The following is a 26,346-nucleotide window of genomic DNA, read 5'->3' as shown; positions in this document are numbered from 1 at the left end:
AAAATTTAGCAAGCCTCCACTGTGAAAATGTCTCCCACTTACTGGTCTTTGAATTTGATAAATGGCCTTCCAGAGCTGAGGAATACCTGACAGAAAGACAAGTCAATGAGGAAAAGGCAAGTTTCAGGATTCAAACTATGAAAAGATGTTCTCCTTTCACCTTATGGAAACAGCACTGTTGTGCAAGCTGCAGCTGCTTTTCGGTTTGTTTATTGTCAAGATCTGTCACAAAGTATGGTATGACTTTTAGACTCTTCTGACTGTTTAAAGGCAGCAAGCAACAGCAAAATTAAAGCCAGAAATTTATTTTGATCATTTCCCAAGAAGAAAGCTGTCTTCTGAGAAGAGCAACGTTGGACAATGGCATCTGAAGAGTGCCTCCTGCTAGACCTAGAAACAGATAACTTCATTCTCTACAACTTCTCTGTCAACCAGAGTGCAAACCTCTCCCTCCTCAGTGATGACTGGTTCTACCCAGCGTTCCTCTATGCCATCCCCACAATCTACGGCATCATCATTTTGATAGGCCTTATTGGCAATATCACTTTGATTAAGATCTTCTGTACTGTGAAATCTATGAGAAATGTCCCTAACTTGTTCATCTCCAGTCTGGCTCTAGGAGACCTGCTGCTGTTAGTGACTTGTGTGCCTGTGGATGCCAGCAGGTACCTTGCTGACGAGTGGCTGTTCGGCAGAACTGGATGCAAACTTATCCCCTTCATACAGCTCACCTCTGTAGGGGTGTCAGTCTTTACTCTCACTGCTCTCTCAGCTGACAGGTAAGCTGGCTGCTGTAGCCTTGAAAAGAAGTCTGCATAATGACAAGTCCATAAAATACATGATTACGAACTCATATTTTCAGGTAACAAGCATATTTTTAACCTAATGAGGGAAAAGAACAACTTCATTTCATTTCTGATAGTTACAAGCACACAACTTGAGGAGGAAGCAGGCTGAACACAGAATAATTTTTCTAGGCTAAACTAAATGCTTGTGCAGTTTAGCTAATACTCTAGCTTAATTAAAAGAAAAACAAGAGCAGATCAAGCTAAAGACCTGAGAGAGAAAATACCATTAATGAAGCTCTGTTGAAAGCTAGCGTGTTCAAATTTGCCAAAAAGATAATTGAACCACATTTCATGAAGTGTGAAGGTACTGAGGTAGCAGTTTAAAGCACAGTTTGAATCAATTCTTTCTAGTGGTTTGCTTCCTTAAGGCTAATTACACATGAGGCAATATTTCATGAAATATATTCCAAAATATTCAAATGAGGATGCCCAAAGCCAGGAATCTCAGTTCACAATAGCTGGTATATTTCCCCTGATTAAACCATTGGCCCTTTATCCAGTCAAAACTGATTTGTCTTATTGGTTAGGAAACTTTGTCTTCCACTACTGTTTAATAAAAATAACATGTAGCTATGCTATTTTAGAATATGTGAAACTAAGTTTGACTTTAACAAATGAGCTGCTTCTAATAAGCCAGCTCTATTTTAGATTTCTGTGAGGCTTTGGAAAACTTTCAAAGCATTCAGATTTAAATTCAAAAGATATTTTAATTTGAATGCTATTTAGAAGGATGAAGTCTGCCTTTCTGGAAAGGTTCTAAATATTTGTTAGACTGTTGTTTTATACAGAAACTCCTATGTACATCATAGAATCCAAGATATATTGTTTCTGATTTGGATGCTTCAGAAAGAGATTAAGGAATACATTGTAATCATGCTAAAGTTATAAAGTCTCATAGAAGTGCTAGGATTTCCAGTAAGAAAACTTATTTCAGTTTTGTTTTGCTCAAAAAGGAGTTGGGGGTTGTATTTCTTGACCACAAAGAAATGAAACTGGGTTTGCAGTAAGTAGTTTCTTACATGCCACTCTGTGTCTCTCCTTCTAACCTACTATAAAACATCAGAATATATTTGTTCAGTTTTCAAGGTAGTTCATACACATATTTCAATATACAGTATGTGGTCTCAATAAAAGCAGACGACTCCATAGTGTTTCAGAGACAGGCTAGTCAATATGTTCAGTAATCCCTCCATGTCGGGGTACTTATGAAAATAGCACTGTCTGCCCCAATAGCAGACATCAAACAGACCTATATGTAGACAAAAGGCTTCAAGCAATTTGCTCTAAAAATGTTGAGAAAATAAGAAAACTGCACGAATGCCCTAGTAAAGGACCACCAACACCTTTATTCCTGAGTTTCATGTGGTGGCTGGTTCCCCCTGACTGCTCGAAGAAAATGTTAGGAGAATAGTAAGTATTTATCCAGGAAACTCACCTTTTCAAAGCTGTAATGTGAATTGTTTTAAGGGTTGTCAGGAGAAGAAAAATGCATCATAAAGAAGATTAAATTTGAGAGATTTGTTGCTTTCTGATCACGTGCTACATAAAGTAAACATTGCAAATGCTTTTACTGAGCAGCACATTGATAGTTTTTTGTCTGAAGTGAGCGAACAGAACAGAAAATAGCAGTTGTGGCAAGCTTGGGGTTTGGTGACTAAATTCTGAACTTCAGCTTTATCTGGATCCTGTTAACCATTGTGCTGCACTGGTGATCAAATATTACCACACTTCTTAATGCCACTTGGCTATAAGGGAGACAGGCATGCATGTGGGAGAAGACTTTATGTTCCTATTTCCAAGGTATCATTTTACCCTTTTCTAATGCAGCTCTTGTCCATTGGAGGAGCAGATAATAATGAAACTTTTACCTTTGTTAGATCTATGCATCTTAAATGCTGTGCACTGAACCACAAATGGCCCTTATCTATTATGTTTGCTGAAGTTTCTGTTTTAGTATATTAACTGCAGTGCTAGGTTAATTTTTTGATAAAATAATACAGTCTATATTTTGTCAGCTCACAGTCTGTTAGCCTATCTTTATTTTCTTTAAACTGTCACTGTGAACTCTAGGACCCAGTATTAATCATGTCAGAATCACTAGAAAAATGAACTTAAAATGTACAGGGAAATCTTCCAGGATGTGAGTTGACTGTGACCAGCATGGTAGTGCCTGCCTGAGTCTGTGAAGGGACCAGCATCCCAACATGTTGCTGTGGCCTCTGGGGTAGACAGATGCTGAGCCCGGCACTGGCGGTTGTCTTAGACAACCCTATCCAAGGTCAGTTGTGGTGTTGCACAAAGGATGAGTGGCAGCGCAGCCCTGCAGGGAAATGACTTCAGAAGACAGGGGCATGGCAGTGAGAATAGGGTAACACGATGACTAGGGAGTCCAGCAGGTAGCACTGCTCAGGCACAACACATCTCGCTTGGCTTTTGTTGTCTGAGGTGAGGAGCCGCTCCAGGAGCACAAGGTGTCTCCTAGAGCATGGAAAGAGATGCCTCCAGAGGAGACAGGATAAACTACTGTATGAGGATACCTATATCCTCCTTTAGAAATAGAGGAAGCCTTGTTGTTTAGCACAGATTAGATGCCCATATTTGAGATGGCTAATGTTCAGTGATGTGAATCCTACCTGAGATGCCCACATAAAGCATGTGAATGTCCCTGTTCTCATGATTTGAAGCCATAGACCGTGGGAGAGAAAAACTCCTAAACTACCTGCTGTGAATAGCATCACATGGCACTGTCTCCCAGGAAAGGGAGACTTGTCAGTGCACCACAGACCTTTCACCTATAATTCATCTTCTGCAAAAAAATAATAATAAACCCCCTTCAGTTCCAGTAGACTTCCGTTGACAAAAGTGACTGGGAACAACTGCTGGCATTACTGAAGGTATCGTGGTAATGCTGAGAGAGACCTTTTATTGCAGGAGTCAGAAATGTGCTGTGTAAAGAAAGTATTGGTGTGTGATACAACAGGGTCATTTCCAAAGATGAGACCACAAGTTGAAAGGCAATGGGTAGGTGTGATGCGCAAATACAGTATGGGAAAGAGCAGTGAGAGACGTATGCTATGTGCTACGGCAATTGTACAAATCAACCCTGTTGCTTTGGATCACCTTCTGAAAACAAGAGTCCCAGTTTTAATAGATTTTTGCATAGTCCACATCATGGTTGCATTGGTATAGTTTCTACTGTTATAATTCTATTCCTCCCATTTCCACTTTCCCATGTGTTAGGCAGGGCTAATAATACTGAATCCATCATCTGCTGGTGACTGCAAACACTCGGCTAAGTGCCAACATCCCACACAGAGCACCTAAAGCTGCTGAGTGGTTTGACCCACTAAGACGTAGTGGTTGTCCAGAGGATTGGCTGCTCACTTACAAGCTTCTCTCAAGGAGAAACAGAGGGACAAACTGCTGATCTCAGCTTTCCGGCCAGTGGGAACCTCCAAGCCTGCAAGGTGCTCTGCATGCGTATAGATGCAGATGAACATGCCTGCACAGCTTTGGTTAGGTAGGGCATAGCCAAAGGATCCCCAGGTGCCTAGGCTGGCTCTGTGTACAATCATCAGATTGCACCACACTAAAGTTAAATTGTTTGAAAATGTTCAAGAAAGAGCAAAAAAGTTAATATTAGAAATGTATTTTCTGTGAGACTACTCCACTGGGTGCATGGTACTCGAATCTGTCTAGCTGCATTCACAGGAGCAGTGGGAGCTGTCAGTGAGACACATTTTCTTCCAAGCTTGTCAAATTTGCAGAGCAGCCAGCAGAGGGTTAAGGCCTGTGTGTGCTTAAGGCCACCTTCCATGAGCGATAAGGCAGGAGGGCTGAGTATACAAGAGCAAGGAAACAAGCAGTTGATGGGGGTGTATGTGTTTTTTGAAGGACTGTAAATGAGGTTGGCAGGGAAAGGACATCTGTCTGCCCTGCTGCTGTGCTCTGTCAAGGCAGTGGATTTCTTCAGCTATTGCTCAGCTCATCCCAGCAAAGAGGGAGTTTGTGTTTGCCTGTTGGCCTGCTCTCCTCCTCCTTGGTGCAAGGGGAAAGGGGATAAGAGGTACCTGTGAGAGTGGTGACACCTGGGCTGTTAGCCTAGGCAGAAAAGCCAAAGCTGGCTCAGCAAGTGACAGGAAATTAAGGAAAATCTTTGCACAGTAAGAGGAAAAGCAGCCCATTTAATTGCCCTTGTCATGGGAGATGTCTTTATTTAATTGCCTATTTCTCCCTTGACTGACAGGGTTTATACATTTGCATTTGAATTACCCAAGCTGTCAAGCACTGATCATACTCCCCACTGTTTTGCTGACATGGTAAAAAATCAAAATGCCCTAGTGCTCACGCAGTGAAACCTTCCTGAAGTAATTCTGTTTTTACAAGCACACAGCAGAGTAAATCTAAAGTGTAAGTGGAGGTTACAAGCAGCATCTTTACTTTAAGCACCTTGGATTATCTGGATTTTAGCGCTGGCAAACTGCAGCAATACTTGCCAGCCAGAGCTGCCTGCTGTCCTGTGCTGGAAGAGACAGTGTAGAGAGACAGCTGGGGTGACATTACACATGAGGTTAGGTGGCTTACTTGGTAGCAGGAATTGCAGTTATGTGGGAGATCTGAAATGAGGATATTAACTCTGGAAATGTTGACCTCAATACTTGGGTGCAGGGATGGATGCAGGGATCCAGCTATGCTGCGTCCCTTGGAGCGGGTCACAGCCACAACTTCTGATGTTCCTCTGGACTCTCATGACTGTTTATCTAAGAAAGAAAAGCTTCAAACAAACCCTCTCTCCCAAAAAGTAGCGGTGGAAGGAAAGAAACAAATCCAGAATTTCTAGAAAGATATTTTTAAATATGCAAAAAACTTTGTTTAGTGGACTCATCTCTTCTGCTACTTGGATGTCTCTAGCCCCTACTATTGATATCACATACAATACCAGAGGAAGAGTAATATCTACTTGTCAGTTATTTTGTTTTATTTTACAATGACTGGGTTATGTTTCCACAAGAGGATTAAGGGAAGCATACCACTCTGAAATGAAGTGGCCTATGGAACACCAAACTGGATTTCCATTGAGTTGATTTACTGAGTGACACTTTTTTTTAATACCATCAGTAAAGTGTCAGGTCCAAAGTTTATTCTGGGCAGTCTAGTCACAGTGTTCATGAAATCACTTCAGGTCACTAAGGCACTACTTTGGAGCCATTTACTTGTGCTGTAATTTACTGTGCAGCCTCAGGAAGGTTTTGAGAGAGTGGCTGAGAAAGCCACTTTCTGAACTACGAAGATAGCTTCTAGTCCAGTCAATGCAAATCAGCAGAATGATACCCTCAGACGTACATTTTGGATCCACTGACATGATCGCAGTCAGAGCATCAGTCCTTCCAAGACAGGGAAGAAAACCAGAGGGACTTTGGACCCCAGCCCAAAGCCTTCCCTTTCTCTGAGGCACCAGGCAGCCTATCCTCATCCGTTGCTGCTGGCACAGTGTCCGTACCTCTGCTTCTGCTGTGCTGACGGCACAGGGTACTTGGAGAGAGAGATGCACATATCATTTTCAGCTGATGTATAGTCTTAGATCCTGTGTTGCTGGCCACTGTGTCAATATAATATAAACACCCTCAACACTCTTGGTTTTAGCTCTCATTTCCTCAGCCCCTGCATCATCTGTACCAAGAGAAACAGATCAAACAGCACAAACTTTCTGAATATCTTGATTAGCCAGAGCAGATGGCCAAAACATAATACATGGCGCTTCTATAACCAGGAACATTAGAGCTTCCATTTATAGTGGCAGGACCAATGCGCAAATCTGAGGTTAAAGTCAGTGCTAATGTGCTGGAGACTGTCAATATTTAAGCAATCAAAAGGAAGAAAAGTTGGATTACCTGTTGTTTACATTTCAGTAAAACCTAAAAACCCCAATCAGTTGTCATGGCCTCATGGTACAAGCTGCTGTACACACCGTTATTAAGGAGAGCAACTGGCTTCAGAGAATGTCAGCTGTGTGTCAGACTGGACATGGTGAGCTGGGACATCAGTATCACCATGTGGTGGTCCCATTGGTTCATGTGTTTACTAATTAGTGCTCAGATGTGAGCAACAGCCTGGCTGAGAAAGTAGAATGGAGTTGAGCTGAAAAAAAGGAGAAGCAGGCACAGCCTGTCCTGTGTATGGAGTGAAACATACAGTAGATGCTTTGCTCATAGACAACCCTTGCAATAACCTGTTTTCCTTTTATTTTGAAAATAAACTCCACTGCTAGCCCTGCAAAGTCCTCTCACCTTCTTTCTCACAAGTTCTGTCCCTGCATGCCCACCTCACCCCATACCATGTAGGATACCATGGGCCATGAGATCCTGACGGAGCTCCTGCCCTTCAGTTCCTTCACACACTGCCTGTTGCGTATGACCTCACAGAGCTAAGGATGCCAAGAAGGTGTCCTAGCAGCAAGCCAATTGCTATCGAAAGAAAGAGAAAGAAAGGCAGAAAACTGGAGTCCCTTGCAGAAAACTCCCTTCCCGATGCTATGCTAATGATCAGATTAGTTTAACCAGATTGCAAAAGACAGTAGAGCATCAAAGGGAGAAGTATTGTCAGAGCTCTGCCCATCCTCTTCTTGGCTGCCCTCCAGCTACGGCCAACCTCTGCAGCTCTGAGGGAAGACAGGACAGAAAACAGTACCACAACACACTCAGAGGAAAAAAGTTTCTTCACACCTGCAGACTGCTCTGAAGCATGAGATTCAGCTGTCAAACGACCTAGGAAGACCAGAGATGCAGATGCTGGACTAGCACTAACTGCCCTAGCCATACAATTCAGCAGTGTTTCTTGCCTGTGGACAGAGGTTGCTGAGTATCTCACAGGATTTGGTTTAAAACAGATCTTTTCAGTGACACTAGGCAACTTTGCAAGTACTCAGACTAAAGGAGAACAGATCACCCTGTCCCCCTCATGTGTCTCTGGCATCCTGTTATTCTCACTGCTTAGAGCTTATATTTCAAATTGAAAATTGTCTGACCTCTACCCACTGCACAATAATCTAACTAATAGCATAACTAAAAGGCTGAGTGGGTTGGGGTTGTTCAGCCTGGAGAAGAGAAGGCTCCAGGGAGACTTTGTTATGGTCTTTCAATATTTAAAGGGGATTCTTAGAATGACCAAGAGGGACTTTTTACCAATGCCTGTAGGAACAGGACAAGGGCAACAGTTTTAAAGTGAAAGAGTGAAATGTTTTAGCTGCATATAAGGAAGAAGTTCTTCATTCTGAGGGTGGTGAGGCACTGGCACAGGTTGCCCAGAGAAGTTGTGGCTGCCCCATCCCTGGCAGTGTTCAAGGCCAGGCTGGACGGGGCTTTGAGCAACCTGGTCTAGTGGAAGGTGTCCCTGACTGTGGCAGGGGGTTGGAACAAGATGATTTTTAAGGTCCAGTCCAACTCAAACCATTCTGTTATTCTATGACAAGAGCAGTCAAGGATAGCTTTAGATTGTTTGACCTGAACATGCATCTGAAAGTCCGTGTGAAGGTGATGGTCACTTATGTCACCTATATTTTCTGAAGCCACAGAAAGGACTTAAACTTCATTATAACTGACTTAGCTTTATGCTAACTAGCTCAGGTACTGATTACACTAAAAAGCCATGACATGGTGAGAATGACACAGGATGTTTTGTCAGTTTCAGAAGAGATGCTCCTATGTCTTCTCTTGGTCTCCTCTTTCCTTGAAAGATCACATCATCTACTCACTTGGGTCCTAGATACACTACTCCATACCTGGCTGAGTTAAAATGATTTCTGTTAGACTACAGCCATTTATTCCAAAGACTCTACAATCTTTTTAGTCTGGTCAGCTACTATGTCATCTGCAGACTTTCCCAGCAAAGATTTTATAGCTTGCACAAGGCAGCTGATGTAAGCATTACAGGTTCCAAGGACCAAGCTAGAAATGGCTCCACAAACTGCTACCTTTTTACCAGTATGAGGACCTGGTGGGGAGGCCATGGGGCTCAGGGTCTCCACCTGGAATGGCCCTCCCAGTCCAGGACTGCTAATTTTAACTCGTGTTCCATGGGAGAGGCAAAGGGATTGCATGGGAGTGGATAGGGGAGGGAAGACCACATGTGCCCTGGCATATGTGGATATTTACATGCACAGTCACACGTGCCAATGTGCACATGCAGGCTGTGCCTCCCTTGTACACCAGCATGGCCCACATCCTATTACATCATCTACAATATTGTGACAATATATTAATTATCATCTGTTAGTAGGATTAACCTCTCCATTATTCTATCTACAACTGGCTTTGGGCAACCCAAATACTGGCAGGTTTTGTGGTCACACCTTCCAGCTTTCTGAACTTCACAGCTTTAGAACCAGTTCTCCACTTCTGGGGAATTTCTCCACTTTTTCAAGATTTGTAAATAAAATTAACACCAGTTGTTGCCCAGCTGGTTCTTTTAATAATCCTAGGTGTAAATTATTCAGGCCTGATGGTATGAAACTGTTTTGTGCTAGTAGATTTTGGCTCACATCTTCTTTAACACAGCTGATGAGTTTTCTGTTACATCTGTAATACTGCATACATGGTCTAGATACCTCCTTCACATTTGGTCTTGAAGACAAATAACTAGTCATTGCTTTTCACTTTGTCTCGTCATTGTTCATACCTTCACCATTTACGCGTATGCCCGACATACTGATTTTTTTTTGTTCCTGATGTATTTGAAAATGCATGTTTGTCTGTTACACAGCAACCTTTGATAATTTGTTGGCTTCTCCGCCTTCCCTTATCAGTCACCAACATTTTCAAATGCTGATATTTGCTGTCATTTACTTTTGCTTTTTTTCCCATCTGTTGTAGATTGATTTTTTTTTAATTACTTCTTTGAGGTTTTAACATGACTCCTCATTTTCTCTTGTTCAGGGCAGCTTTTTGCCCTGCACAGTTTATTTAGAGAAAGGTGAGGGAGACAAGGCAGGAGGCTGGGCGTCAGCTACTAATGTATATTTAGCACTGACCCCTTTACATTTATATTCCCTGCCAGTTGATCTGACAGCTGCTTTTAACTTAAGGCTGAAGCGCCATACATACATACATATATATACATATGTATATATATATTTTTTTTTTCCACAAAATTAAGATAAGCACACTACAGCTACTATAGCTTATGGAACTGCTGATTTTTAGGTCAATGATGAAGTCTTCTTTCTGTCAGAGCAAGGTACAGTATTGATTTATTGTACATCACAGGCAGGGTGTTTTGGGTTGAGAAATTACCATTTTTAGAAACTCCAATGAATTTCTATAACTGGCTCTGTGAGACATCCAGCAATTATGCCACGTGTTTAGGTTAACCAGTGATGCTGGTTTTATGCACTAAAAGTGGTGCTTTCAGAAGAAATAAGGCCGATTCTCTAGTGAGATGAGGGATCTGTGTCTGAGACCCCAGCTTTAGTTGCCCTGGTAAGAGTTCAGTCCTCAGGCATGCAGAGGGACTGTTCCATGCCATGGACAACCCTGAAGACTTGGGCTGAGACAGCAAAGCCTTGGATGGAAAGGCTTGCTTCTTCCCTTGCCTCATGGACCAGGTGCTATCACTAGCCCTCCCAGCTCCACTCTGGATGCACACCAGATTGCAATCCCAGCACCAGCAAGCAGCTCCACAAGCATGTGATCTGGCATGTGCCTCAGCAGGCACATCCATTTGCAAGGACTTCAACAAACTACAGGGCTGGCCCCATTGAAATCTTTGACTTGGGATCAGGGTTTCATTCAGTGTCTTGGCTTTGATCACCTACACAGAATGAAGGGTGGAAAGAGGGTCTTTCTAATAAGGAAAGCATTGCGAATGGGACTTCCTGAAATAACCATTACATCCACTGTTGTCCATACATACAGTTAATTTCCAAAATATTTTGTGCTCTGGATAGTCATTATTAGGAATAGCACCTTCACTATGAAAGAGTTACTGTCTAAACTCTCCTTCCCCAGTTCATAGTGCAGTTCAATGGTCTCTAAAAAGCTGTCTCAATTTGGACTTCAGTCGTTTTAGGACTGAAATACCCATTTGTCCAGATTCCAGAATGATTTAGTAGTACACAGGTATACAGTCTGAAATCTGAACACATGATTCAAAAACGAGAACTATGCCATTTCCATCAATGCTTCCTTTTTCTTTCCATTTAAATGTTAATTAATTAAAAGAGAGATAAAGTAGGCAGTACCTGCCAATGTATGTAAGACTAGCCCATTAGAGATGTCTTTGTGCCCATATGCAATTTACTAAAGATTTTAATAACAGATGTTCATGCAGGAATCGTGCATAATAATGATAATCTTAACTAAGTATGCAGAAAGCAGATAGACCCAGAATAGATTGTCAGAATGTGTTGATGGGTTAGACAGTCTAGCAATTTTCTGGATTTACTGAATTGTCTTCAGAGCTATAAATATTCATGACATTCATAGTGGAAACAATAAGGAAAGTTTGGGGCATTGCATTTCTCATAAATGTCTTCAGATATTCAGTAAGACTTCTTCTTTGCTTTCCATGTGGACATACACACTCAACAAGTCTCCACATGCTCCATTTATGTAGTTTTTGCATAGCATCAACTTTTCTCTGTTGCTTGAGGCTTTTTTTGCATGGCAATTGAGCCAGTCCAGGGCAAAACAATAATGTGATACTCGTAGAACATAATTACAAAGTTCTAATGAGAAGGTTTTTGTTCAGTCTATTCATCGGCCAAGACCAGATCAATGTGCACGCATTAAGCTTACAAATGCGAACAGATGACTGGGGATCAGAGAAGTGTGAATTGCACATCTTTTCTCCCTCTTTTGGTTACAGGTGGGAACAGAAGAAATATGGGGACGTGCTGACTGAGAGACAGTTCATTCATCATTACAACAGGAAGTCGTGGCAATTTCAGGAACTCATTTTCTAGAGCTGGGAAGAACTCAGAGTTTTCACTTCACAGAAATTTACATGACTATTTTTGTAAGGCATCAGTTCATTCCAACTAATCCCTGCTTTTTTTTATATTTCAGTTTCAGGTTCACATTAGCCCAAAATTTCAAAATAGACCTCAGTTTAAACAGATTCAAAAGTTTGTAAGTGGATTTCTCACATCAGAGAGAAAACCAGAAAGCAGCAATATGGCAGATCTTTACGCCAGCCTCGTGTAGTCTGAACAGTGGGACTGGTAATGAAACAAGGGCTTGCAAGCTTTCTGAAATTCTGTTTGAACAGGTTTTAGAGCATTTGTTTTTTCAAACCACTATACAAATTCAGGGGTGAAGCCCAGGATCTTTTTATGTAAACAGTGTAGGACACAGGAATGAATGATACTATTTGGAGGAAACTTCCCTTGAAACTTAAGTACTACTGCAAATTCATTGTGGAGGCGCAGTGTCCCATTTCCCCGCAGGAAGGATGGGGAGGATTTCTTTTTTCTCTTCTTATATTTCTTGCAAGTGTGATTTTTTGTAGGTGTGCTTGGAAGGACTGTGATAAAAAAAGGAAGTACTCTGTGGCAGAGCCTCTTTCAGCCATTTTCTCTTGCTGCACTCCTACTGCTGAAAAAGTAATGAAGGGATAGTTATGAAAGCAGCTTAATGCATCTTTTTCAGTCAGATTCAATAGATGAGAGGGATATAGTGGCTGGCACATAGCTGCTATACAATATTTGCTGTCATATTCAGACGGAAGGAACATCTTTGATAGCCACCTACCCGTATGAGCAGCTACATTCACTGCCATGAGGGAGGGGTGTTTCTTTCCCGTTGCCACTGGCAGCAACTGCAGTTATTACAGAGGACACAAACTATTTCGGCTGAAATAAATACCTGCTGACCTACCACTTGTAGAGACACTGCAGAAGGTGGTATTTCCCAGCTTAAATAAGCCTGCCTCTTTTTTTGCAACCCATATCTACCAGATATACAAAGAAGGCTGTTGTATGGGCCATTACATTAGCTTTAATTGCTGACATAAGGGAAGGGGGAACGGCAATCATAAAAGAGGAAAGCAAGTGAAGGCTGACTACAGAAGCTGCTTTCCCACAGAGCATAAAGTTACATCCCTAAAAAAAAACCCTAAATAGGCAGTAATATATATGGAGCTAAATTAACTTAAAATCCAAGGGAAATGTCTGATTTTCCTCACATGCTTTAGTTGTTTTAATTTTTGTGTCTGTTGTAGCAGGCACAAATAAATGGCTGAAGATGACAAGAAAAAAACCATGAGGGATGCAATGAAGCAGAAGCCTTAGGGATAAGGTCCTTTCTTTCCCAGTGTGAGAGCAAATTTGCAACCCTTGCTATCACTGTGCTTAGGAACATGTAGGCAATATGGCTTTGAAGGCAAAGCCTGGTTATACTTTAGCTGGTGTGTATTTTCTTGGCTCAACTGAGTAGCACAAAGATTGCTAAAATATTTTGCACTAGCAGAGAAGCTGCATTTAGGAAAATTTGACATCAGTTTAGGGCCTTATTTTGAACTGTATTTTTGGAAAGTATATCTGTAACTGCCTTTTTCATGCTAAAGCTACTTCTCTGTTTATATGTGAAGTTGCAGCTTTGGGGCTAAGTGCTCAGTATTAACCAGTGTTTGCACAGTAAAGTTTTAGAGTACATTAGGTGGTGTTATCATTACACTGTTATTAACACAAAGATAATGACCCAATTTTTCAGTTTCCCTAGCATATTAACCTCAGTGGGAAAAGTATTTACCACAGGAAAACCTTATGTGTGTGTCACATTTTAAGCAGTTTATGGTCATTTCAGTAGTTTTGATCATGAGAAAGAATTATTGAATGAACATGATTGAGTTCCTAAGAGACCTGTATAAGATATTTTCCAGGATTTAGCAGAGAGCTGTGCACTCTGTGGGCTCCTACCCATCCTCAATGAATTTTGGGGATTATGTTGAGAAGTTATTATGTATTATATATTACTGAATTCTGGCATTCTGGTTTGAAATAACCCTCTCTCCAGGCTCCTCTTGGAGGCATGGAGACTGATCTGGAGAAGAGAGATAGCACTAAAGTTGGTGTAGAGGAGGACTGCCCTATGGGGTGAATCTTCCCAGTGCCTCATGAACTGTCATTATATTAACTGCACTTAAAATAGCCCCACGTGTAATTTCTTTATGTGGGCTTCTTTGAATGAGACTGCAAGACTCAGAGATCACTGGCATCCATCCTGGCCACAAGGTCATCGGAAGCTGCTGTGCACAAGGCAGGTTGCTGCTTCACAAGCACAGGGGAACAGAGAAGTACAAAGACTGAACAGTAGCAAAGGTCAGCACCTCTTTTATATTTCCAATCAGATTGGCAACCCAGTCATTTTCATCTGCATTGTTTAGCAACTGGAGAGAAATTGGAGTTGACACAAGTTCTTGACTGTATCATTTTTTATTCAATTGAATCTTCAGAAGGCACATTTTTCTTTCAAAGTTTTGGCCTTTGTTGTAGGACATGAATCATACCTCTGATTCTTAATCTTTAAAAAAAAATAATCTTTAAACGTGGGTTGGGAAAGGAATTCAGCTGAAAACAAAGCGATATAAAGCAACAAACAGAGACTGAATGTGAGAGTAGCAGGAGGTGATAAATCCAGGGCCACGTTCAGATCTAGTGCAGACAAGCTAAGCATGCAGTGTGACACATACCCTCAGAGCCTGTGCTACTGCATGGGTTAAAAATAACACAGTTGTCAGATCTTAGCATGAGGATTCACTCAGCCAGCCACCTAGGTCCATGGCTCCACTGAGGTATATAGGCATACTCATCAATGTCCCCTTTAAAGTGGATTGGATTATTCAAATCCTGGATGTTAAATATGGGAAAGTTATGTGCCTCAGGCCAGCTTACTGAAAAAGAAGTTGCAGCGGACAAAGCTCAAGATAATATTTATAATAATAAATAATGAAAGTGGAAAGCTTGAAATAATATTTTACATACAAGCTGGAAATACAGATGCTGAAAAACAGGGCCAGCTGCTGCTCAAATCCAGCAGCTGAAGTTCTTAAGAAATGTCAAGTAAATTATAAAATCCAGGGTTGATGTTATCAGGAAAGTGGTGTGGGAAAGTAAAGAAGTGAAACAGTTTCTAAGCCCCACTCAGAAACCAGTCAGGAGATGCAGCTTTTTCACTCTCTGACCACTGAACACAGTGAGATATCCCAGTGACGTCCCATCCCAAGCCCAGCCTGAGGGTCCAATCGCTTGTGTGTGTCCCCGTGCCCTTAAACACAGTAGCGTCTGCAGCTGCTGTCCAGGGAGAGCAGAGCTACTGAGCTGGGGAGAGACCCACCGAATCACCAGCAAGGTGGCTGGAAGTGGAGACTCCCACCAGGTCAATGCTGGTCAATTAAGCATTAATACTCACAGGATAGCATAGATTACTAAAGATTTCTGAATAAGTAAGCCCCATGTCAAAGAAGCAATTCAAACAGTCAGCAAAATTATTTGATTCAATTGTCAAACTCTTAAGAAAATACCTACCTGTGTTCCTATGTCTGAGAACTTACATTTTCAAAACCCATTTCCTAGCTTTGTTTTTTCTGTTTTATCTTCTTGCGCTTTCAGACTCATGCTTCAGGTCTACACTGAGCCCCTTGCAAGCAAAACCTCTCAGATCTTTTCTATCTACCTGCTGTAGAAGGCTTTCAAAATAAACAAAACACCAATAATCAGTGCCAGCATTCCTAGCCATTTCTTATTATGTTCTTTCAGAATTATATTGATTGAAAATGCCATCTCTAATTAAAATATGGTAATAACTTGAAATGGATTCATTTTCTGACTCCCCCTACTCTATTAATGTTAATAAAAATAAAACAGGAGCTCTCTTTCTCTGTATTTTTCAACTCATTTATGTTACTAGAAATTCATACTGGAAAATATTCTCTCAGGTGGCTATATTATATGCGAAAATCCCTGAAATAATTATGCTAACATACCATGTTGATAAGCATACAATAAGCATCTGCAGAAATACCTTTGAGTTAACTAATTTATGAATACATCGATATGTAATTAATTTCTTTTTCATTTATCTTCCTCAGGGTTTACTGAAGAGGATCAGTTAGCTATTTTTCTGTCAATACTTTGTATCAGGTGAACCAGGCTATAAATTGAGCTATTTCAGTACACTGTTTTTGTAATTTGCCTGCCTCTTCCATTTTATTATTGCAGTAGTCATAACATCATATTTGTTTAAGTGCTGTGATTTTCTTCACCTGAGATTATGAGCTTCACCTGAAGATCATGAGATCATGCTTTGTAGCATGACACCACTGAATCCCCAGTTTGAGAGTGCAAGTCAAAAAGGTGCTAAGCAAACCTTAAAACTACTGTGTCTGGCTGCTGTAGCTGTACAGCTAGAATAAAGGGGAGCTGGAGAGCTTGGGGAGTAGGTGGTTAAACAGAAAACTACTGAGCAAGGTGTTTACAGTCCATTAAAGGAACAATCACCTACACAAGACACCTGTATGAAGAAACACCTGCAAATGATATGTCTAGATACATCTTTATAAAAATAAAAATAAATTTACATCTATGTGTGTACTTGCATATAGATGTATATACATGCATATGTATAAAATATATATATAAAAATATGTGTATGATATAAAATACACACACAGAGATGTAGACACACACATGCATGTATGCATGCATACATAGAAGGAAGGAGCAGGTATGCTGAGCAGGTTATAATTAGAAGTTGAATACATGCTTATCCTGCAAATAAGGCAATTACCCAGTTGAAACAGCACAGGACTGATTGATAGACTCCTCTCTCAAATGATGAGCTTTAGGACAATGCAGGCTATAGTACGTGGGGAATCACTCGTGTACACAGAGTATCCCAGATCATGGGCTTGGGCTGCCAGGCAGATGGACTCTGCCGCATGCTGCCTGGACTCAGGCAGTGTTATGCTCACTACCTGTGCTCCTGCCCCAGTGCCCAATTTGGCTGAAAGAGGATCCAGGATCCTGGTAAGACCTTATAAATGGACTCCAGAGCAGACACATAGGAATGTGCCTGCCATGCCAAAAGTGGGCTGTGACAGTTTAGGACCCAGGCACCCATCAACCCCCAGGAAGCTGGCAGCGACCAAGGGAGAACCAAATGAGTGATGCGCAGTGTGAGGTGGATCCTGGAAGAAACAGCTAACACATTGTAATTGTTATGACAATGACCGTAAATACTAATTTATGAAACCTATTTCTTTCCAAATTATCTTTTTTCCTCTACTGTGTTCCTTAAATGCATGTGTGAATTGTGATTTACTTGGAGAGCAGGCTGCTGCCAGAGCAGGGCTCCAGCAGATACGAAGCTTTTCTGTTTTACAGTCCTCTCATTTCACATATTGAGTTCAAATAAATTTGATTCTTTCATTTTCTTGGATTCTAAAGTACAATTTGTTGAAAGGCTGAAATAATGAAAGACAAAATTGCAGATAAAGAAACATCTTCTACATATCCAGTATAGCAAGTGACGATATTTTTTTACTTCAAAAAATTCAGTTAGCAGCTCTGGCTACTTAGCCTGAGTGCATTGAGTTACGGACAACTCTTAATTGCCAACGATGCCACGAAATAGCAATTAAAAATGGAAACATGCATTTTTCAGCTTGAGAAATGGGAAGATTTGGCTCACAGGAGGTCAATGTACTCCCAGCTCAAAATGAAATGTGTGGCAAAATCTCAATCCAGTTTCCTTCTACACCATTCTGTGAAGGGGTGTAAACTGCTATATACTTCTGAAGCCTGTGACTGCACTTCCTATCTTAATGCTATTTGGACACATACGTATTAATGTCAGGCAACACTGTGCTTTGTTCGGTCAATTACAAACTAAATGAACTCAGAATTAATACACATGAAACTGATTGGACCCATGACAGGTGGCTCTGCTTTAAAATCACTTAAAACACCCAAAAAAAAAAAGCTTCACTGTCTTGAGTAAAAAAGGATTTTGTTTCTTTTGTTTTATTTGTTTTTCTAAATGGAAGGAAGAAGCAAGAATACAATGCCTGGGTGTTGAGACCAATACGTTATTCTTTTCTTTCTTCTTCTTATTTTTTTTTCTAGGTATAAAGCTATAGTAAGGCCAATGGAGATGCAAGCATCCCATGCGCTGATGAAGATTTGTGTGAGAGCTGCTATAATCTGGATTGTATCCATGTTGCTTGCCATCCCTGAAGCAGTGTTTTCAGATCTGCACCCTTTCCATGACAAAGGGACTAATAAAACCTTCATCAGCTGTGCTCCTTACCCACATTCAGACGGGCTGCATCCCAAAATTCACTCAATGGCATCATTTCTCATCTTTTATATCATTCCTCTATCTGTCATTTCAGTATATTATTATTTCATTGCTAAGAATTTGATCCGGAGTGCTTACAACATCCCCGTGGAAGGAAACATGCACGTGAGGAAACAGGTAGAGACTTAACTTTCTTCAAAAACTCACATTCCCTCTGAATCTGGGAGTAAAGAGGGAATGCAGGGAAATTTATACTGGGATAGACTGCATCTGATTAGGTGGGCTAAAGGAATTAAAATGGTTGAAACAAGCCATGACACAGGGCTAAACAGTTAAAGCAGCTTCTCCTGTTTCTAAGTTCAGAGACTTTGGCAGGGTGGTTACCATGGCAAATGTAGCAGGAAACCCATGCGAAGGTGTTTGGAAAGAGGCAGAGCTGGGTACAATGTTTGGAGACTGAAGCTGATGGGTGACACAGCAGAAAATCAAAACTTCTCAAAACTGCTTTGTCAGAGCGGACCCTAGATAAAGCCTTGCGCCATGAAGCAGAACCTCTTCACACAGAGAAAAAGGCTGGCTCTGTAATTCAGTACTCTGGACTGAAAAGCGAATGGAACACAGCAATGGGGGAGTGAAGGCGGGGCAAGCCCCTTCTCCAAGGGCTCCCCCAGGGCCAGGAGCACTGGTGAGTCAGGGAGGTGCGTGGCAGCTCCACAAGAGCAGCAATGCCTGCTGCACTCACCATGGCTCCAGATCTCATCCACTCATGCTCTGCCATGTTGAGAAACCAGTACAGGCTAGAGGGACACTGAGGAAATGGAGATCATACGAGGACAGTGGTGGGCACAGGGTCTCAAGGAGGGAGGATGGAACGGGACAGTGTGGGGTCCTCACAGATGCGCTGAAGTTCTGTGCCTTGTGGATGGTTTGATTTTTGCAGTGTGCAATCTCAGGAAAAAAGAAGAGTCCTGGCTTCTTCCTTTAAACTAGTTGGTCATTGTCTTTTTAAAAGTGCCTCTTTCTAGGGTTTCTGGAGGGAAGTGGTGTTGGACAGAATAACCTACACACCTGTTGTATGTCCTCTGTTATAAGCCAGACTGGTTAGTCTTCTGGTCCAATAGCTGTTAGCTTTCACCTTAGTCTTTGATTCGTATAATCAGGCCATTTGCTCTGGAATAATGCCATCTTTTAACTGTTCCTTTATACCTTTGAAAGCACAGTTACTTCTGCTACTGTCATTCACAAGTGGTTTTCTTTTATAGAACTCCCCAAACCATACCACTGCAGAGCTCACGGTTGGAGCTGCTCAGCTGGGACCCATATATTTCAAATGGGTTTCATGCCCTGGCTGAAAATGTGCAAGTCCTGAACCAAGTGAAGGGAATTAGCCAGGATTTGGCCAACCTAACTCCAGCCTTTCAGGTGGAGATTGCTTCCTCTTGGCTGCTCCTGTTGTATGCAACTGGAGAGAAAGAATAATCTCCAGGGGGAAATCCAAATCCTGTATGAGTAACTGGGTGTTTCAGGTCAGTGCTTAAATGTGAATGCATCTGAGCCTTAGGCTTTCCAAGTAAGAAAGCAACAGCAGGGTAATTTGTTTCTGAAAAACTTATTTACCTTATTTACCTTAACTCTTCCTTTCAACCAAGGCATGCTTCAGCCTAAGGTAAACTGACAAGCCATTCTTCAATTGAATAATTATTCATATAATTGCACCCTGCTGGTATCTCCACCTTAGGATGACCTATTGCTATGATCTCATGCAGACTTCAGGTGCTCAGGTGAAACAGTAGGGCTGGAAAGTTGTGTTTTCTTCCCATCACAAGATATCTGATCCCAGAAATCCTTACCCTTTCAGCCTTCTGAATGTGTGTAACTCTTTCTCCCTTGCAGGCCATTTTTCTGCTGATTTGATGACTGTTTTGATTAGTGACAATAAAGTGAGTAGTAAAAACAGCCCTTTCCCCCTTTGGTTTTGGGGAGAGAGCCCTAAAGAAAGTAAAAGGCCAGGCTGCAGTCTAGTACTGTCAGTCCATCATTCGTATCCTGCAGTGCATTCAGGAGCTATAGGTCTCCATCTGAGATAACTGGTATTGATTTCTTTATTGCATTGCTTCCTTTCTTTATAGTGCAGATGTGGCCTCAATGGCCCTATATCAAATTAAGGACACACTTAAAAAGAATATATGGTTTAGACAAGGAGAACCCGTTCTCAAAGGATTTAATTTTCAGCCTGTTCTCTAGAGACATTATCATCTCGTACATGTCAATCCTTCCTAAGCTCAGTGCCTGATCTTCAGTCAGTGCTGTTAAAGGGGCACAAAATAAAGTCAAAATGGGCTTGTCACGTCTCTCTTGCCTGTTACCTGCTTGCAGCTGTCCTGAGGAAAGATCAGCCTGTGTAAAATGCTTAGTTTCTAATTTAGCCATGCAGCTCGGAAGGGGAGTGAGCATGGGGAATTGTCCCAGGAGCCTGACCAGGCACCACAGCTGCACCAGGGCAGAAGCAAGGGCAGCAAGGTGGGGTCTAGGGGCAATTTCAGGCCATTCAGGTCCTAATCAAACACAGGAAGGGGCATGCAACCAATTCCCTGGGAGCGCCTGGGAAGAGGTGCACAGATTACCAGAGGGGAGAATGTTATGAAACCCTAAAAAGTCAGTGGTGTTACACTTCACATGCCTGCAAACATGTGGCTGCACAACCTCTCCCAAGGAGCAGTGTATATTATCAGGTCTTTCTGGTCAACTCTGTCCACCCTCTCCTTTTGGGCAACCTCTGTTGTGGCTCTTGTGTTCATTAGGAAGAAAGATGTGTTTTTCAGTGGCATTGTTATCTTAGCTTGCGGCACTGGTGGACGAAAGACAAGGTACAGGTTACCTCAGCTCCCCTCACCTGAGCAATACCTTTGGGTTGACTCCAAGCCTGTACACATAAGTAAAACAATAGTGTGGCTTGTCTGCATGAGGGTTATACTGTACGCTAGGGAACATTGTAAAAGCAGCTTTCCCTGAAAAAGCTCAAATTGTGCTAAAAGAGGTAGTCATCCATCTATTCACCACCTACATCTGCTGTCTCATGGCCCTAACTCTTTCAGCTGAAGGGTGCACGTTGCCATTGCCTCTGTTTCTCAAAGTGCAGAATTTCCTCTCTCTGTTTCTCTGGCTCCTTCAGCCTCTGAGTGCTGTGTTTGGTCTCTCAGGGCCGTGAGTTGTTGGCAGCACTTTTGTGTACATACACAACATGGCCCCAGGGCATAAAGTCCTGCCTTTGGTCTTTGTGAAAGATCCCAGACCCCTCAACCATAATTAATAACAATAACAGTAATAGTAAGAAGTTAATATATAAAAATTGCATACGTCGATATTATATGTGGATAACTAATGCAGATCACAGAATCGTAGAATGTTTTGGGTTGGAAGGCTCCTGAAAGCTCATCTACTTCCAACCCCCTGCCATGGGCAGGGACACCTTCCACTAGACCAGGTTGCTCAAAGCCCCATTCAATCTGGCCTTGAACACTGCCAGGGATGGGACAGCCACAACTTCAAGCAACTTGTTCCAGTGTCCCACCACCCTCTTAGTGAAGAACTTCTTTCTAATATCTAATCTAAATCTACCCTCTTGCAGTTTGAAGCCATTCTCCCTTGTCCTATCTCTACATGTCCTCATAAAAAGTCCCTCTCCAAATTTCTTGTAGGTTCCTTTAGGTACGGAAGGCTGCTTTAAGGTATCCTTGGAGTCTTTTCTTCTGCAGGCTGAACATCCCCAACTGTCCCAGTGTGTCTTAATAGGAGAGGTGTTCCAGCCTTCTGATCATCTTCACGGCATCCTCTGGATTTTCACTAACAGGTCCACATGCTTCTTATGCTGGACACGCTACTCCAGGTGAGGTCTCACAAGAGCAGAGGAAAGGAGGAGAATCACCTCCCTTAACCTGCTGGTCACACTCCTTTTGATACATCACAGGATATGGTTGACTTTCTGGGCTGCAAGCAGACATTGCTTTGTCATCTTGAGCTTCTCATCAACCAACATCCCCAGGTCTTTCTCCTCAGGGCTGCTCTCAATCCATTCCCCACCTAGCCTGTATTTGTGCTTGGGATTCACCAACCCATGTGCAGGACCCTGCATTTGGCCTTGTTGAACTTCATGAGGTTTGCACTCACCCACCTCTCAAGTGTGTCAAGGTGCCCCTGGATGGCATCCCTTCCCTCCAGCATGTTAACTGCATCACATAGCTTGACATCATTAGCAAACTTGCTGAGGGTGCACTCAATCCCACTGTCCATGTGGCTGAGAAAGATGTTGAACAGTGCCGGTCTCAATACTGATCCCTGAGGAGCAACAATTGGACATTGAGCCATTGACCAAAACTCCTTGAGTACAGCCATTCAGCCAATTGAGTACAGCAATCCAACCAATTCTTCGTCCACTAAGTAGTCAAAATTGGGTCTCACCAGTTTAGAGACAAGGATGTCATGTTGGACAGTGTCAAACACCTTGCACAAGTCTAGACAGATGACATGAGTTGCTCTGCCTTTATCCACCAAAGCCATAACCCTGTGTCATGGTTTAAGCCCAGCCGGTAACTCGGAACCACGCAGCCGCTCATTCACTCCCCTCCTTCCTTCCTCCCCCCACTCCGGAGGGATGGGGAGGAGAATCGGAGGAATGTAACTCCCACAGGTTGAGATAACAGCACTCCAGTAACTAAGTTATAATACAAACCACTACTGCTAACAATAATAATGATAAGGGAAATAACAAGGGGAGAGGACACAACCGCTCATCACCCGCCGACCGATATCCAGCCCGACCCGAGCAGCGATCTGGGCCTTCCGGGTAACTCTCCCCAGTTTCTATACTGGGCATGACGTGCTGTGGTATGGAATAGCCCTTTGGCCAGTTTGGGTCAGGTGTCCTGTGTCTGCTTCCTCCTGGCTTCCCCTCCTCCCTGGCAGAGCATGAGTCTGAGAAAGTCCTTGGTCGTAGAAGGCCAGCAAATTTGTCAGGCATGATTTGCCTTTAGTTGAGACATACTGGCTGTCACCAATCACCTCCTTATTGTCCATGTGCCTTAACATAGTTTCCAGTAAGATTTGCTCCATGATCTTGCCAGGCACCAAGGTGAGACTGACTGGCCTGTAGTTCTGTGTCTTCCTTTCCTCTTCTTAAATTGGGGGTTATGTTTCCTTCCCCTTTTCCAGTCAGCGGGCACTTTAATGTTGACTTCTCACATATGATGGCTAGTGGCTTAGCCACTTCATTCACCAGTTCCCTCAGGGGCTGCAGATGCATCTCATAAGGTCCCATGGAGTTGTTCACCTTCACGTTCCTTACACAGTCTTGAACCTTATCTTCGCCTATAGTGGGAGATTTTTCCATCTCCCAGTCTCTGACTTTGCCTTCTCTGACTTGGGCAGTGTGGCTGGAGCACTTGCCAGTGAAGACCGTGTCTTTGTGATGGCAGTGAGATCATAGCCCTGCAGGCATGTGCATGTCTCTAACTCCTCTTGTTTATTCCCCATGCATTTGCATAAGGCGTTTAAGATGGGCCCCCAATGAAGTCAACTTATTGGGTGGAGTGGTTGCAATTCCTTTGTGCTGCTGTTCAGGTGCTTTCCTGTAATCCCCCTCCAGGCCCTGGGCATCTATTGCTGATGTTGGCATCAAACTGGTAGGAGTGCAAGATAGCAGATATCCACACTTTTGTTGCTGGAGCTGGGATTTTACGAAGTGACAAACCACTGGAATTTTATCTCTAAGCAGGAAAGGAAATGCTACTTCTTACGTAATAAATTTTCAGAATTATTTGGGTTTAGGGCAAGGGGTTGAGGTGAGACAAGGAGGGTTCTTGACTCTGTGTTCACCTGCAGACCAGGTTGCCCTGCTCTGGCCATGCTGCCTGCCATGCTCTAATCCTAAAGCTGCATCACTGGCAAAAATAGTTAGCTACTGGTCTGAGCTAGGAATAGCTGCTAATCTGCATTTCTCTTTCTTCTTCCAGATTGAATCCCGTAAGCGTCTGGCCAGGACAGTACTGGTCTTTGTGTGCCTCTTTGCTTTCTGTTGGCTCCCCACTCACATCATCTATTTATACCGGTCCTATCACTACTCAGAGGTGGACACCTCAGTGCTGCATTTCATTGCCAGCATCTGCGCTAGGATCCTGGCATTCACTAACTCTTGTGTCAACCCATTTGCTCTCTACTTGCTCAGCAAGAGCTTTCGGAAACAGTTCAACAACCAGCTGCTCTGCTGCAGAGCTCGCCTCCTCATCCGTTCCCAGAGCATGGCCAGGAGCACCACACGAATGACCTCCCTCAAGAGCACCAACCATTCCCTGGCTACTTTCAGCCTTATCAATGGCAACCATGCCTGCCACGAAGGCTATGTCTAAAGGACACAGTCAGAGATGGCCGCATCATGTACTTAGCATTAGCTGCTTGGTTTTGCCCTGTGGGGATGGTGAGTAACAGACACATTCATGCATACACACACACATGCACACGTGCATACAAGGAAGTCTGGTGTGCGCAGACTTGAAGAGGAGCTTGAAGCATCCAACATTTCATCCTGGACTAAGGTTGAAACATCCAACATTTCACCTTGAACTATGCCGTCGCCAGAGCAGCAGATCATTCATTGAGCACCAGCCTACAAGAGCTCCCTGGCAAGTGCTGCGTTGCTTCAAGATATGTTGCTTTTAGTGAGAGCGAAGTGAGCATCTTAAGATCAAATCTAATTTGGCTCTGCAGGTTCTTCATCACTTTCTGCTCAATCCCAAACTCAGGCAGAATTACAGCAGCAGTGACAAAGACCATACCAGGTGCACAAATTTGTCAGAACAATTGCATCCAGAAGTTCATGGTATAATATATTTTGACACCAAAATAAATCCATTTAAATAAGGTGAATACTTTTACAAAATACTTCAATGTAGGTCATTTACAGACTTTTCAAGTATTTATTAATGTTCTGAGTGCAGTATTAATTCACGGTATAAAAGATATCAAGAGTTTACTGGGGCATGTCGGTGGCCTCATCTGGAATGAGCAGTATATTGCACCACTTCAATGTGAAAACGGTAACATGAATAAATGTGAGTTGGAATACGTTTACAGTTTTCAAATGTGTGAGCTTTTGCCATGCTGTGCAGGAGACAGCAGGGTATTTTCTAAGCATTACTATTTTGCTCTTCCTGTCTTCAAGGTGTGATGCAGTGCATGTCTCATCACCTAAGGCGTACCACAAAATTTTAGTTGGGTTTGGCTAAAGCCAGGCAATTAACAGAAAATTAAGCACAGCTATTTTTCATGCACTAGTGCTTTGTAAAACACTCTAGTTTCTCAGTAAAAGTTATCAGCAATGCAAGGTCTGATCTCCAACCCACAGGTTTTTTCCTTCTATTTTCCCACAGTTTCTTTCTGTCACAGAAATCTGTGCCAGAAATGGCTAACAAATTGGAGAAACAAGTCTTCTGTAATTTTCACTCCAAAGCAGTTTCTGTGCCAGGTAACAGCTGTTCTGGAAACAGGAGCACTATGTCCTAGAGATAACAAACTCTCAAAGCGCATGAACTATGGGACAGGGCGGTAAAGTTGCACATGTGATAAAGCTGCTGCAAAATGAGGCCATAAACCAATCACTGTAGCATAATATCAAGTTTTTAATCGTCTTCATCCTCTTTGATGGTGATCCTTTTCCTTCCCATGGCAAAAGAAAAATGAAAACAGGTAAAACTTTGTGTTGGACTTGCTCTGTGAATATAGAAAAAGTCCTGCGTGAAGTGTAAAAACACTCAGCCCTGCACCTGTGGCTGCTCAGGGATGCTGGTGGGAGCTGCTGTCTCCAGGGATTGCAAAAGGGCTGTGATGTCAAAAACAGAGCTCTGAACACTTTGACTGATTTTGCCTTTGAGAGAAGCTTCCTCCAGGTGAGGCTCAACACGAAGATACGTGAGGTCAGGATGTGGCCACACGACCCTGCTGATGTGCAGTCCTGCCCTGTGTCCCCTCTGTCCCTGGGCACCCCCACCTGTGTCACACACTCCTGCAGTCATGAGTGCCCCCACACCCCAATCAGCCTGAAAATTAATGTGATGGGTCAATTTCCTTGCTTAGCTGACTGTGTAGCTATGGCATTAATTTCAATTTACTGGCCTGTCTGAGGTCCTCATTTACTAAAATCTTCAGCCGGATGCTGC

At 42.7% G+C, this 26,346-nt stretch overlaps 1 protein-coding gene across 1 annotated transcript; it reads left to right on the top strand.

Annotated features, from left to right (window-relative positions):
- Positions 1-360: 360 nt before the first annotated feature.
- Positions 361-24,540, top strand: GRPR (gastrin-releasing peptide receptor). Its single transcript, XM_010019839.1, has 3 exons — positions 361-779; positions 17,965-18,316; positions 24,148-24,540. The coding sequence occupies exons 1-3, from the start codon at positions 361-363 to the stop codon at positions 24,538-24,540; spliced, it is 1,164 nt and encodes a 387-aa protein (XP_010018141.1).
- Positions 24,541-26,346: the final 1,806 nt, after the last annotated feature.

Source organism: Nestor notabilis, unplaced genomic scaffold (assembly GCF_000696875.1).
Source record: "Nestor notabilis isolate BGI_N333 unplaced genomic scaffold, ASM69687v1 scaffold2128, whole genome shotgun sequence".
NCBI classification, from domain to species: Eukaryota; Metazoa; Chordata; class Aves; order Psittaciformes; family Psittacidae; genus Nestor; species Nestor notabilis.
The sequence above is the reverse complement of the archived record's forward strand: the minus strand, read 5'-3'. Positions and strand labels throughout refer to the sequence as shown.

What these genes read in the sequence shown, in the direction of transcription:
- GRPR (XM_010019839.1), top strand. Translation starts at nt 361, where the DNA reads ATGGCATCTGAAGAGTGCCTCCTGCTAGACCTAGAAACAGATAACTTC. An exon ending in ACTGCTCTCTCAGCTGACAG is followed by an intron (nt 780 to 17,964) that starts GTAAGCTGGCTG and finishes TTTTTTTTCTAG; the next exon opens with GTATAAAGCTATAGTAAGGC. An exon ending in ACATGCACGTGAGGAAACAG is followed by an intron (nt 18,317 to 24,147) that starts GTAGAGACTTAA and finishes TTCTTCTTCCAG; the next exon opens with ATTGAATCCCGTAAGCGTCT.